This window comes from Hakea prostrata, chromosome 4 (genome assembly GCF_041222555.1).
Source record: "Hakea prostrata isolate BN-2017 chromosome 4, UWA_Hpros_2, whole genome shotgun sequence".
Taxonomy (NCBI): domain Eukaryota; kingdom Viridiplantae; phylum Streptophyta; class Magnoliopsida; order Proteales; family Proteaceae; genus Hakea; species Hakea prostrata.
In genome coordinates this window covers 43,853,884-43,867,970 of record NC_142603.1, presented here as the reverse complement: position 1 = coordinate 43,867,970, position 14,087 = coordinate 43,853,884, and the positions used below count along the sequence as shown (strand labels likewise).

Genomic DNA, 14,087 nt, shown 5'->3' with positions numbered 1-14,087 from the left:
TAATGAGTAAGAAATCCACTGGTTGCTATAATTCACACGATTATTGTGGCTTGATAGATGCTTTTTTTATATCAAATGTACGTGCTCCCCTATTTTTCATTTGTCTTTGATAGAAATTTTTGGGAAAGTATACTCCGTTTGAAAACAGTTTTTCTTCTTCTTCCCTCAGACTACATATCTAATGGTATTAAAGCAACCTATGAGTTGATCAGAAGGTGATCCTTAAATTGGCAATACATTAGCTGAGCCAAAACAGATCTTATAGCCTTTGGTCCCCCCCCCCCCCCCCCCCCCCCAAAAAAAAAAAAAATCTCATGGAAATATGGAATTATACCCTATATTTGACCATATATTTCATACCTTCTGAAAACTGATCCATAAAATCTGGGTCCATATGATATGATATAAACCAAAAAGCATACAATCTGTTGTCACAAAGAGATATCTTCTTCCTCTACCTTGAGGAAGTAACGATGAGGTGGTGGTGTGCAAAAGCGGAAAAGCAAGAGATGGCTCTGATCCAGTGTTCCACCTACACAAAGCCTGAGAAATTATTCAGGTGTTGGTTTGAGTTTTGTTGTCTCTATAAGATGACATTTAACCCTGCTTAGATTAAAAAATTGTTGTCTGCTGTAAACAATTTTAAACATATTCGCACCCCACCTCAACAGTATGGTGATGGTCCCCATCTAAGGGAAATGACAGAAAAAAAGAGGGTAAGATAAAGAGAGAACCCCGCATGAAGGACCAAAAGAATGACTCTGACAACAAGAGAAATCGAGTAAGCAAGAAAGACTCCAAATTAAATGAAACAGAGCCATGTCTTTTCTCAGCATGCCCTTGCTGCTTAATACCAACCAATCACACAAAATTGTATACCAAAAGGCTTTGAATTACCCATTGATACTGAAGAACACACATTGCGATGGGCTTCTCTAATTCTATTATTTCAAGATTCAACTGAGTCTGGCCATTTATGATAGGAAAAGAACCACATGAGATCTCCTCGTCCGCATGGTTTTTGAACCTGCTGCAACACATGCTTCAAGCTGTAGATATACTCACTGTTTCTGAAGCAAGGACATTTCATCAATCAACACAAATCCTTCCAAGTAGCACACGAGTCTCCTTTGCTTTCTACTCTCCATTCAACCCTATATTTTTGGAAGTGCAGCAACTGGGCATCTTCCCAAAGTATTCCACAAAATGTAATCTCCAGAGGTAACCTGTGGCACCCAAAGCAACGCATGATGGGTAAACATATCCGTTAATGAAAACACTCATATCTACAGGACATGTTTGTATATAATGATGAACATAAATTTTCACAAGTGCAATGAAATCCGTAACAGCGCCATGGGCCTTATTTATTTATTTATTTTTTTTTTTTTTTTTGTGGTGTTTTTTTTTGGGGGGGGGGGGGAGGGGTTGAAAGCAGGGCCATGGAGGTGGCATCACTACAAGCCAGGCACCTACAGTTGAACAAACCCAACCAAACAGGGATAAACACAAAGCAGATTGCAGCCCTCAAGCTCATAACGGATGTTTTATTGCTCTGATTCCCCTAGCAAAGAAGACAATGTTACACTAACTACAAACATCAGAACCAGCTTCCACTTATATACTCTCCCAATCCAGCCCCCACCCTCCATATCCCCAAAACAAATTCACACTGTAAAAGGAAAACAAACCAATAGACATATGGTCCTTCATACTTCCACTATCAACATCCCTGGATCCATACAAAAAAAGGAGAATTTAAGTGGTCATAAAGCTGATTAATAAAATCTGCCAGGAAACCATTCCACGCTACACCTTGCTTGTCTCACCCTTTTCAGGTGAAGCCAACATTTGTACACCTGTCCAGTCACATGAAATAAGCTTTCCAGCTCTATAAGAAATATAAAACACACAAGATAAGGACCAAGATGTAATTCTGTAAGCCAACATTTGCGCAATTGCATTCACTCTGCTCCATTAACTTGTTCTGGCATTGTAGCCCTTCAGTTAGGGTTACCGAGATGTAATTCGAAAGTCCAAGCTCTAATGAAGGATTGATTACTATCAGTCCTCAAAATTCTCAAACGAATTCAGTTCAGTACTCAAAACAGAATTTAAATTACTTGCAGATTTCTTAATCACAATGGAAATGATGTCAGTCCATTCGATTTTATAAGGTTGAGTCGTAAGTTGTAACTCATGTTTTGGAGTTCAAAAACAAGTATATTTATGATGAAGTGCAGAAGAGGAAGAAGTTCACTCAATTTTATAAGCTTGAGTAGTAATTCAAACGCTTTGGAGTTTAAAAATAATGGCATTGATGATGTCAGGAAAAAGATGGAAACCAATTAAAGCTTCAAAACGACAATAGAAATGCAGAAGAGGAAGAAGATGCACGTTAGAAGCCAAGGACAGCAAATGGGAGCAATTTCAGTTGGCGAATGCATGCTCCGGGTGTAGTGAATGAATGGCAGCAGATTGCACGTCTTCTTTCTCCACGGTCTTGAATCTTTGAGGTCGATTTGGTTCTGGTTTGGTTCATCTACGTTTGGGTTTGTGTAGGGTTCATTTCATTTAAATGGATTTGTAATTTACAGGTCATTCAGAATATCATGTATCATCAGTTGGTTTTTGGGTTCATTTTGGTTTATTTTATCAATATACATCAGCTTTTGTTTTGATTTTGGTTTGCTTTTGTTGGTTTGGGCTAGTTTTGATATCGTTACAATATTATAGAATTGGTGAAGGGAGCAAGGAGGGAGGTCGGCGAGAGAGGAACACAAGGTTTTGTTCTAAGTTTTGGCAATTTTACCATATTATCCCTACTTAAGTAGTAATCCTGCACATATTCATTAATGGTACCCACATAAACAAAAATAAATAGTTTGTGGCAATAAATCATATAAATAACCCTTGATCTACTTATATATTGATGCTTACATCAATTTATTTAAAAAGAAAAAAGAAAAAAAAAGGGTCATAAGTTGCACCAAATACATCTATATATATTTATAATAAAATAATCATAAATTTAAACTGAACCAAAGAGAGCCTAAAATAACTAATAAGAATTACTAGGAATTATTTGAGTCCCAACTTTATTCATGATCAACACAAGCACTTTGAATCAACAAACAGAAATCTGGTTCAATCCCACACCCTCAAATCTTCTTTTGTTTGCTGAGGCCAAACAGGCCGCATGGTCAAGGGTCATGGATTCATTTCCCTCTAGATTTGAACTCTGTAAAGGGTAAACATTCTTTTTCGTTTTAATCAGTTTAATTGCAAACCTACCTACATATATCAACAGCAAAATTGGAGTAAAACAGGCACATCGAATTCAAGAACACAATTGTTAGATTCTATGAAGCAGAACTCTAGAAAGCCAGGAAAGAAATTTAGCAACGAGGATAGAATTCTATATTCCAAGAATGGACCTACCTGAGTTGAGAACTCCACCGGTGCTTTAACAGAAGGGTAAATGCTCACCTGCATGTACATTTCCCCCCAAAAGTTGGCATACAAATCCATAGAAGTAATGAAAAGTATCCCATAATACAATATAACAAATTTAAAACATAAGAAGCTTCATACTAATAACACATTCACTCTATGGGCCACACATAATAGAGAATGTATATGAAACTACTAACCAAACGACAAATTGTATCTCACTACATGACATATATGCATGTGAATTGCCCAATGCTTCTCAATTGTATGAGAAAATGATTACAAATGAATCAGCAGTGAGCCGAACAACAGTGCTGGAAAGCACCCAATGAATCAAGACGCTTGAAGTGCCATCATCACAGAATTAAGTGGCACTAAACTTCCAAAGAGAGAAACAATAAATCTTATGAAAAGCTAAAAATATATGATGTGATGTTCCTATTCCATCCAATGCATTAGAGATGTAGAATAACTAAGGAGTACACTCAATCGAAGAAGAAATAGAATGATGCAGATTCCTCTTTGCGACAGGCTTGTTTTCAAAGGTATACATGCAGGGTTTGGTCACATAGGTGTTGAGCTTTTGACCACATGAATTCAGTTTGTAATAGGCACATCTGATGGGCCTAGAATACCATATTTAGGCCAACTATGACATTAGTTCACTTTACGATTGGTTCAATGTAAGTCAGATTTGGTTTGGTTTATTTAACGTCAAGTGATTACTTAAGCATATAACATGGTAAATAGCATTTAATAAGGACCCCCACACCTTTCCCATGATTTACCTTGGGAACATTGGGTCTTGTGTTATTTCAAATTAGTTTTCCTCTATTATTTAGGCGATGGACGAAGCCTAAATTTAGCTCTATATAAGGATCCCAATGTGGATATGGCAAAAGTGATTATGTTATTGAATTAAATTGCTTTTTGCAAATTGCTAGCTGCTGTTGCCATCTTCACCATTGAGCATGATACCGTGCTTAGTGAGTCATATCTAAGCTGGTGGGCTTGGTTGGACTCAGACAAGTTGACTCCTTGATGGTGAGAAGTCTGAATGTGTTGTTATTGTTTTTTTTTCCTTTTCTTTTTTACTAAAAAAAAAAAATGTTCAACAATCATTAATTTGAAAACAACAAACTGTCAAGAACAGCATTGGGTGCAAGCATTCTAACTCAAGAATACTTGCTGCCCAACCATCAAGGATTCATTGTTCAAGTATTAATCCCCATACCCCAAATTCTGTTCTTGAACCTTCTAAGCCAAAACCCTATTTCCGGTTTGGAAAGACCCCATCAGAACCTACCCACAGCCCATATACACCAGTAAAATCCATCCAATTATAAACTCAAGCCTATATATGCCTCAAACCCTACATCCTAGGAAACATTCAGAAACTGAATGAGTCATGTTCCTAAAAGGAGTGCCCATGTTTGTTTTCTCCCTGAGCTAGAGCATGCATTTACTAAGATAAGAAATTAGTACCTTCTCATCATCAAGGAACCGTAATCCAGTGATTTTCTCATTAACCCCAGAACAATAACCAATTTAACCAATCTCAAAGGCCTAACACCTCATCACAGTCCATATTCAAAACTTGTTTCTTATCTAATTGCAGTCCCATAATCATTAAAAAAAGACCCTTCATTCCACAAAGCAGGAGCGTCAGATCCATCAACCTGAACAAAAGCTTTGACCCCCACTTTTGGAAATTGATTTCTCCAAACTCTAATAGAACAATCATGGAAAAAATTTCGCTCGAAATGCTTGAAATTTCGAGCAAAATGCCTGCAGTTTTCAAAAACGAAACAAATTTTTAGTTTGGGATACAATGTTTCGACTGAAATTATACGAACTTTCGGTCGAAACAACACAAAATTTTGAATCGGGTCACAATGTTACACTTCCAGTTATAAAGATCCACATTTTTTAGCGGAACCTGATTTTTGAGACTTTTCGCCACTCGAAATTTGACCTTTTTCAATTTTTTTCTTCTAATTTTCTTGCATTCTACCCCAATTTTACCTCATTTTAGCAACTCCTTTGCATCCTTTCTCAACTCTTGCTCCTCCATTATTGGATTTTTGAGAATCAAACAAGGTGAGTTAACAAAGTTCTCCATTTTTTCTTTTTGTTTTGTTTATGGTTCAAAAAAACTTAGATTGTTCAAATTAAAGAATGTTTTCTCTAGAGTGTTCATCTATGATTATGTGAAGTTAAAATTATTTTTTGCATATTGTTACATTTTTTTTCTGAATTTAAAAATTCTTTTCTAAAATATGTATATTCCTAAGATACACATGTATACACTCATGTATGAGCTTCAAATTGATGAATGTGAGGCACCATCACTTCATCTATGCTGTGATGGTATTGAATTAGATTTTTTTCTTGATGATTATTAATTTTAATTGTTTGAAAAATATTCAAAAAATATTTAAATATAAAAATACTTTCAAAAATTATTTAAATATTTAAAAATATTAATTAAATTCTGTTTTATATATTTAAAAATATGAAATTATTTATAGTAGCATGTATGTAATTTTTTGAGCTTATTGTAATCCTTTTTAAGAAACTTAATGTGTATTTTTTGTATCAGACACTCTCATTGAAAGATGTCAAACATAGTCTGGCAATACGAGAGGTCACTGACAGCCGATATAGGAAGAAGAGTGAGTGAAATTATTGGAAGAAATAGATAGGGAGATGGCACCACTAGATTGTAGGTGCATCTAGCTAGGGGGAAGTAGAGATGCAGTAGGATGCCAAAGGGTGTCCACAGAGGTCAAGAATGCAATGGCCTCTTACTTGGCTAAGGGAAAGCAAAAGAGGAAAGAGAAGAGAACAGAGAGGGATGAGTTTGAGGATGCATGCCTAGATGACATTCCAGAGCTAGGAGATCATGATTTTGATCCAGAGGAGCTAGGAGAGTATGGATGTGACCTTGATCCAAAGTCCACATAGATGAGGAGGGCGATGATGATGAGTAGGGAGAAGGTTGGGATTGATGACATGAGGAGGCAGCAGAGGGGTATGGGTTCTGGGTCCTCTAGAGAGCCAACAGGTATAAGAGGCACATGCAACTCCCAAGTCCCTATGAGGAGTTAGAATGTGAAGGAGGAGATTCCTATTCTACAGGACCCACCAAGAGGTCGAGCTTCACCAGCACATCTTACAGATCCGGATCTTGAGATTCTTCGTAATGATCCAACCCTATTTAGGGCCTGAGGAAAAGCAGAAAAAATTGAAGCACTTGTGGGGGAGTGTGAAAAAGAAAGTGGGGACGACTTTCTCCAAATGAGCTATATACCATAATATTCCAGCACGTACAGCCCAAGGGCCCTACTATAGGGATACGGTTAAGGAGATTGGCAGGGGTGGGAGTGATGTACAAGGGCCCACCCCACATGAGATTTGCCTAAGCATAAAGAAGAGTTGAATGAGTACATTAATGGATTAAAGCCCATGTGGGCTTATTATGGAGTGACTGTGATGGTTAATCGTTCGACTAGTCCCACTATACAATCCATCATCAATTTTACGTTGAACTTGTGATGGGAGGACAATGTTCCTCAAGTCAGTAGATACATCCAGTGAGAAGCAGGATGCAAAATACATTTACAAATTATTAAAGCAAGTGGTGAAGGAGGTTGCAGTGGAGAATGTGATCCAAATCATGATTGATAATGGCTTTAACTACGTTGGGTTGAAGATGATGTAGAATTCCAGGTATCAAAACATGCTTCTACTTCTAATATTAATTTTAATTTTTAAACACATATTACATTACATATACGCTTTATGACTTTATATTGATGCCTTAATGGACAGATAGAGGCTCTTTTGGACTCTACGTACTGCTCACTGTATTGACTTAATGCTAAAGGGCATGGGAAAGGTCAAGTTTGCGAAGAGTACCGTGGAGCAAGCCTGACACGTTAGCACCTTCATCTATAACCACACCTATGCATTAAAGATGAAGAGGGACAAGTGTCAAGGGGGCTTAGTGAGGTCAAACATAACCAGATTTGCTACTAATTAGATAGCACTGCAGAGCTTTAAGAGTAGAAAGACTGGCTTTAGGAGCATGTTTGCATCAAAGCAATGGTTTAACTAGGAGGGTTCTTCATCCATAGGAGGAAGGAGAGCATAGTTGACTATACTCGATGACAATTTCTTGAATAATGTGAGGACAGTGGAGAAGATGCTTGAGTCTATGGAGTATGTGTTGAGGACGATAGATCAATAGAGAAGACCTACTCTACCACACATATGAAGCAACAAGTTGCTCAGGTTTACCCATAGGGCAACAAGAAAATCCTTGACATCATCCAAATTAGATGGGGATTTATATTATAGCATCCACCACATAAGACTGGTGAGTTAAGTTTAGGAAAATAGGAATCAATTTAATTTTCATTATATTATCACACTATTAAGTATTGACTATTCTCTCTTATTTTTGTTTTTTCTTACACAACATACTATCTAAATCCCAAGTACCATTACAAAGACAATCTTAGGATAAGGCAACATTTGATAGATGCCGTCCAAACTATAGTGGAGAAGTTGGAACTGGATCCATCTAAACAGGCAATCATCCTTATGGAGGTGAGATTGTGATTTGATATTCACAATTCATAGTTTTATACTAAGTTATTAAGTATTAAACTAGTTATTCTTTTTCCCCTCTTTATATAATAGATGAAGGCAATTAGGGATGCCACTAAGAGTTTCAGTCGTTCTGTGGCCATATCGGGACTAGAATCGGCCCCTAAGGTAAGCTAATTCATTATATATTTAATTAGTTATATTTTATCTTTAACTTAGTTACTTAAGTATTGAAATGACTTAAGAGTCTATGTTTGTTGCAGTTGAATGGTGGTTGCAAGCAAAGCGCTCTCCCAGACATGTTTTGTTACTCACTGTCACAGCAAAATTGGAGCACCTTCAACCTCATCTACTCAAAGAGGCACAATTGACAATTGATTGGTTGTAAGCGTCTAGAGTACCTTATCTACTTACACTATAATATGAGACTAAGGGAGTATCATTTTAAACAAGGGATGGACAAAGAAAGTAACAATATCGAGTTGGCCAACATATTTGAGATGGATTATGATGATACCCCAGTAGTTAACTGAATCAAGGACAATGGAGAGCCCTTGTTGGATGAGGAAGGAGGTTGTCCCAGTAGACAGATCAAAGAGGAGATGGGGGCTAATGTGGCGAACTTCATGGCCTAGGAGGGAAGTAGACATGCGGTGCCCACCTGTCCTTTCATGCAACACTTTAGTGCATCCACCCAGAGTGAGGATTTGATTGTCTGGTCTGACACCGAGGATGATGCAACTCAGGCATCCCCCGAGGATGACGACAACAATGATGATGATGATGGAGGGGATAAGGATGGTGTTGGACCTTATGATCAGTATTCAACTGATACTAGGGACAAACTACCACCACCAACACCAGCACCAGCAGTATGTGAGAGTCAGGGAGGGGGACGACGATCACTGAGATTCACAAGCAAAGAGTCAGTTTACCCACTCAACACAAGATTCATACCATAGTGGAGCTGCATCTCGAGGCAAAAATGTTTCGTCGACATATTCAAGGAAGGGGAAGGGGAGACAATACGAATATGGCATGGAGGATACGCCATCATATGGGTTTTACAGTTCGGCTAATGCAGAGACCTTGGAGGGCTCCATGAGATTGACGAGCATAGATGATTCTAGAGACTCTACCTCTACAGGATCCGAATGGCATAGGGCCGCAGAGTCCTCATATGATATTGTTATGGAGAGTGTTGGTTCTACTGGGTTGACTTATGGAGCTTATAGTTATGGACCTTATAGTGTCCCTCCTGGCTATCAGACTTCGAGTTAGCCACCAGTGGAGACTTATGGTGTTCCTCCCATTGTCACCTATCGGAGTTAGCCATTGGAACCTTACTGGTATTATGGAGCTCATGGCGTCCCTACCCTTACTAACGACCAGAGTGTTTCTTCATTTGTTGAGCAGATCTTCCACTCTATACCACAGCCACCACCAACCCTTCCATATGCAGTTGTGCCAGTTCCTTATCCGGAAATTCCGAACTTTCCACCATTAGGACATGAAAGGCATGTAGATGAGGCCACATACAGAGCTGCAATTGCCAACTACGTCAACAACTATATGGAGCAAACATCATGGGATGTGTATTGTCATTTGTATGGTATGCATGGGGAAGAGGGAGACATAGAATAGAGCAAACTCGTACTTGGTGATACTCTCGGTTCTTCTCATATACTTGAATGATACCTTTTCAACGGTATTCTTGGTAAACTAGTAGGAAAAATCGTAGTTCCATTGTGTTTACTATGCTTGAAATAGGTAGTATGCATGAATCCAAATCACTTTTGAGTCCATATGAGGCTCAAAACTGACATTCGAAACTACAGGAAATAAAGTAATTATTTTGACCAAAATTTCAGTTGAAACCAGAAAATTTTGCACTTTCCCCAAGTTGAAACTTCGGTTTTGACCGAAATTTATTCGTTGAGAACAATCACCACAAAACTGTGCATGCAACCATCAGTTTCCCACAAGATTTTAACCACATCAAAGGCCCCTATTGTCCTCCTCGTTTCCCTTTCAACAATATCCCACATCAAAGCTTATACTGTCCCTTCACTTGATCCCCCTTTCAGCCTCAGCCAACCCCATTAACCTTGGTTCTTGCAAAAACCTAACTTTTGCCCAACCCCTAAAGACCAAGAAAACACTTCCACCGTTAGAATTGGCCCAAGTTTGGACTGATCCAGGTTTCAGCCTAGAATGTAACCTGTTGATAACTATAGGAAAAATAGTTATTTTTAATGCTTTTCTCCTTTACATAGCTTGATTTAGTAGTGATTTATCTAAAAAAAAAATTAGTGTGTGCTATTATTTTAATTGTGGTATAGTGGGTGCTAGTATCTTAAGCTTATTTTAGTAGTTCTTTTACTTTGTTTCTCTAGGAAGTTTTCTTAAATTGATTGATGGAATTGTTCAATCTTGATTTTCTTGGCCTTTTAGGAAGTGAAGCAATGTGCTGGAAGAAGAAATGGCACGAGATGTGAGAAGTAGGCAGAGATCAGAAAACTCAAGTTTGCTGCAGCAAAGCTACAAACATTGTTCCAGTATAATTTATGCAGAATTGGCTGACTCAGGCAGACATGGCACATATAAAATGATATCATCGAAAGTGGCCAGCTGATTGTACAACCCTTTTTTGCTTACTACCTAAAGGACTCTGCCATTAATTTCAAGGACAAGTGTACAAATCCCTCATCTTGCTTTTACCCCAGTATATAAAAAGGAAAGAGGTGAAAGAGGAAGAAAAGTGACGGTACTAAGGAGCAGCCAAAGAAGGAACAGCTGGAGAGGACAAGAGCAGCATGGAAACATTTGGCTCTCCAAACTTGCTCCTATTTTCAATTCTCCCCTCCTCCTAGATCGACATTCCCTCCATTGTGCCCATTTCCATCACGACTTGATCCCAACCCAAGCCCTATTTTCGCCCTCCAAACCCTATAAATCTTGATCCGCATAACCCTCCAAACCCTAACCCCAACCTTAACCTGGAATATGGAATTAAGAACAATTTAATTCAGATTTCTTAGAACCTAGACCTACACCCTAAGCCAAACCTGGTACTCCCATCTGAAAAAGCTTACAGACCCTAACAGTCTTGGCTGAAGGCTCTGTGAACCCTAGTAACCTCGCTAATCATCTATTTGATCTTGGTTTCTGGGCCCTGATCACTTGAGGGTGCAATAGAGTGGTATACTGGTATCAGAGCCATGGACGAGTCAGTAGTAACCAGAGCTTGAAAGAACATGCAGAAGACCCTAGTAGATGTTTCAACACAGGTACAAGGTCTGACAGCTAGGATTTTTCAGAAACTTTAGATAGAGAAACTCCACTCGAAAGAAGAATTCCCAAATAGTCATTCCCCCTCGTGGAGAGACCAGTGGAAACCCCAGGCATAGGGAAGATGCTAAGACGCCTATGCTGGAATCCTATGGGTAATTACAGGGAAAAAAAGAGATAGAAATGGTTACACTGGAGAATCTAGGTATGAGAACCCAATGTATGACAGGTATGAAGGGGAAGAAAGACCACAGAGAGAAAGACCCCATCATCATACACCACACACCTTAGAAGAGCACATCAGGGCCTACTTTGTTGGTGGATATGACCATAGGAGATTCAATAATCAAGTTCCAGACTACAGGAGGAACCCACGACCCAACCCTACTCCATGTGATACCCACCATGCCCTTAATCTCGAAGAGCTTCTTGGAGGAATCAAAGTAGGCAAGATCAAGGCAAGGCAGGCTAACCCAGTGGAACAGAAGGGAAAAAAGGCCAGAGATGGTACACAGCTGTCCATGAAAACGAGATCAAGATAACCATACCAACGAAAGTTATGGAGAATGCCCCAGAAGCATGGGGGCTAATCTTGAGCATGAGCATACTGAATTTGTCATGCCACCATGGTTCTCTACAGTTTAACACTTCATTCCTATTGGTAGTTTTGGCAGTCCTATTCAAGCCCATCTGGGCATAACTATAATTAGGAGTTTATTAAGAGTGCAAATCTGTTCTTAAATTATTATTTGAATCACTCTAGGTTGAGATAAGTAAGACTCCTATTTGAAGCAAGAGTCCTATGATAGGAGTCCTATTTAAAGTCTGTTTTGACGTTTAAGTACTGTAAGGAGTTCAATTATGTTTTAAACTTATTGTCAATCTAGGTTGTGATAAGAGTGTTCTAAGGTTAGACGTGGATGTCCTAATTAAAGTTTCCTATTTAGGTAAGAACTCCTATTTGAATTCTATATGGAGTCATCATTAAATGCTATAAATACACAGCCTGTGCTTATAACAAAAGCATATTTGATGAATAGAATTATTGAGAGTTTCGTTGCAAGGACAGATCAAGGAGAGCATCAAAGGTTTCAGACTGAAGGAATTATCCTTCGGCAGACTGCTGGTTTGCCTTCATGCCATCCATCCATCTCCATGTAATCCCCTCCATATTTGTTAAGTAACCATTCACTTCATCCCAATCATCTTAGACCATCTTACGCTGCTGTTTTTACTTTCTAATCCATTCTGCCTTCCTTTTCTTCCCCCAAACCCCATTTTCCGTATCCCCAAACCCTAATTTCTATATATCACAGACCCACCATCAGAATTTCCCCTTCTAGATCCATATTCCCTCCATTCCCCTCACCACTCAAACCCCAACCCTGTTTTCCCTCCTCCAAACCCCAAAAACCTTGATCCCAAAACCATCCAACCCTAATCCTAACCTGAATTTTGAAATTAAGAACAATTCAGTTCAGACTTCTTAAACCCTAGACCTACACCCTAAGCCACACCTGGTACTCCCATCCGAGAAGCCTTACAAATCCTAACAGCCTTGGCCATAGGTTGTGTCAACCCTAGTAATCCTGTGGATCATCTATTTGAACTTAGTTTTTTGGCCCTCATTCCCTTGAGGGCCTGAGGCTGCATCACTAGGCTTTGGAAACAGATACATAGAAGATGGGGTAGGAGCTGAAATGCCATTAGTCAGGGACCAAGAAAAATGTATACAACGTCTTTGAGAACTATAAGTTCTAATAATGGCAGGTTTACCTCTTCTGTCTTCTCTTTTTAGTATTAAAAGAAACAGCATTGGACAGTTTGTTAAAGGTCATTCCTACCGTATATGATTAGACAGTTCTGAGAATGCATGGTGACCATGCAAATGCACTGTACCAGTAAAAGCATGAAACCATCAATAGACAATGACTAACCGATTTTGGATCAATTGACATTCCTGAAAGTGTTGCTCCCACTATCTTAAAAGACACCTGAAAATCATGAATTATTAATCAGTATGACAGAAACAGAAAAGGCATAAATGAGATATCCTTGCATGGAGTATTCCACAATTAGATATGAACAGTTAACCATCAACATGTGATCACAAACATGAACAAAACAACAAACTCAGCGTTTCTCCCAACTTAATGGGATCAGATACATGGATCAAACAAATCAAGTTAGGGAAAACTGAGTTCTAACAAATGATAAAAGAATATCACAAATGAAAGATGGAAGTAAATTGAAGATGACAGATAGTAAAAGGAAAGAAACACAACCCAGCAACTGAAGACAATCCCAGCTAAAAGGGTTCTGCTACATGGATCCTTGCCCTCCAACAGGCTCTATCTGAAGTCGTAATTTGTACAATATCTAAAGTATGAATGTCCTGCTTCACCATTCTTCAACGATCATTCTAGGCCTGCTCTTAGCTCTTTCAGGTCCTTCAATAAAATTGTACCACTCCTCCTAATTGGGACATCCCTAGGAGACATAGAATATGTCCATGCAACCTTAAACAACTCTTTCAAAGCCTATTATTGAGCAGGCCAACTCCCAACTCCCGCTCTAATACGTTTGACTTAGATTATTTTGATTGATTTGCTGGACAGCCAAACAGCTTTCAAAGCCAGACAACAGAGGTTTTTAAAAGGGGCTATTAAGATGATGAAATGCAAATGGAAGCATATGTTATGCAAGAAAGGTTGTCCAAGTGTCCTTGT

At 38.7% G+C, this 14,087-nt stretch overlaps 1 protein-coding gene across 1 annotated transcript in view; it reads right to left on the bottom strand.

The window, feature by feature from the left end:
• Positions 1-320: 320 nt before the first annotated feature.
• The window catches only part of LOC149019008 (clathrin adaptor complexes medium subunit family protein), a 32,229-nt gene continuing 18,462 nt past the window's right edge, over positions 321-14,087 (bottom strand). The window contains exons 6-8 of the mRNA XM_089153099.1: positions 13,296-13,352; positions 3,442-3,489; positions 321-1,226 (exon numbers count right to left, since the gene is read on the bottom strand). Coding sequence (XP_089009225.1) covers positions 1,155-1,226; positions 3,442-3,489; positions 13,296-13,352 — 177 coding nt within the window. The 3' untranslated portion in view covers positions 321-1,154. The remainder of the gene's footprint in view (positions 1,227-3,441; positions 3,490-13,295; positions 13,353-14,087) is intronic.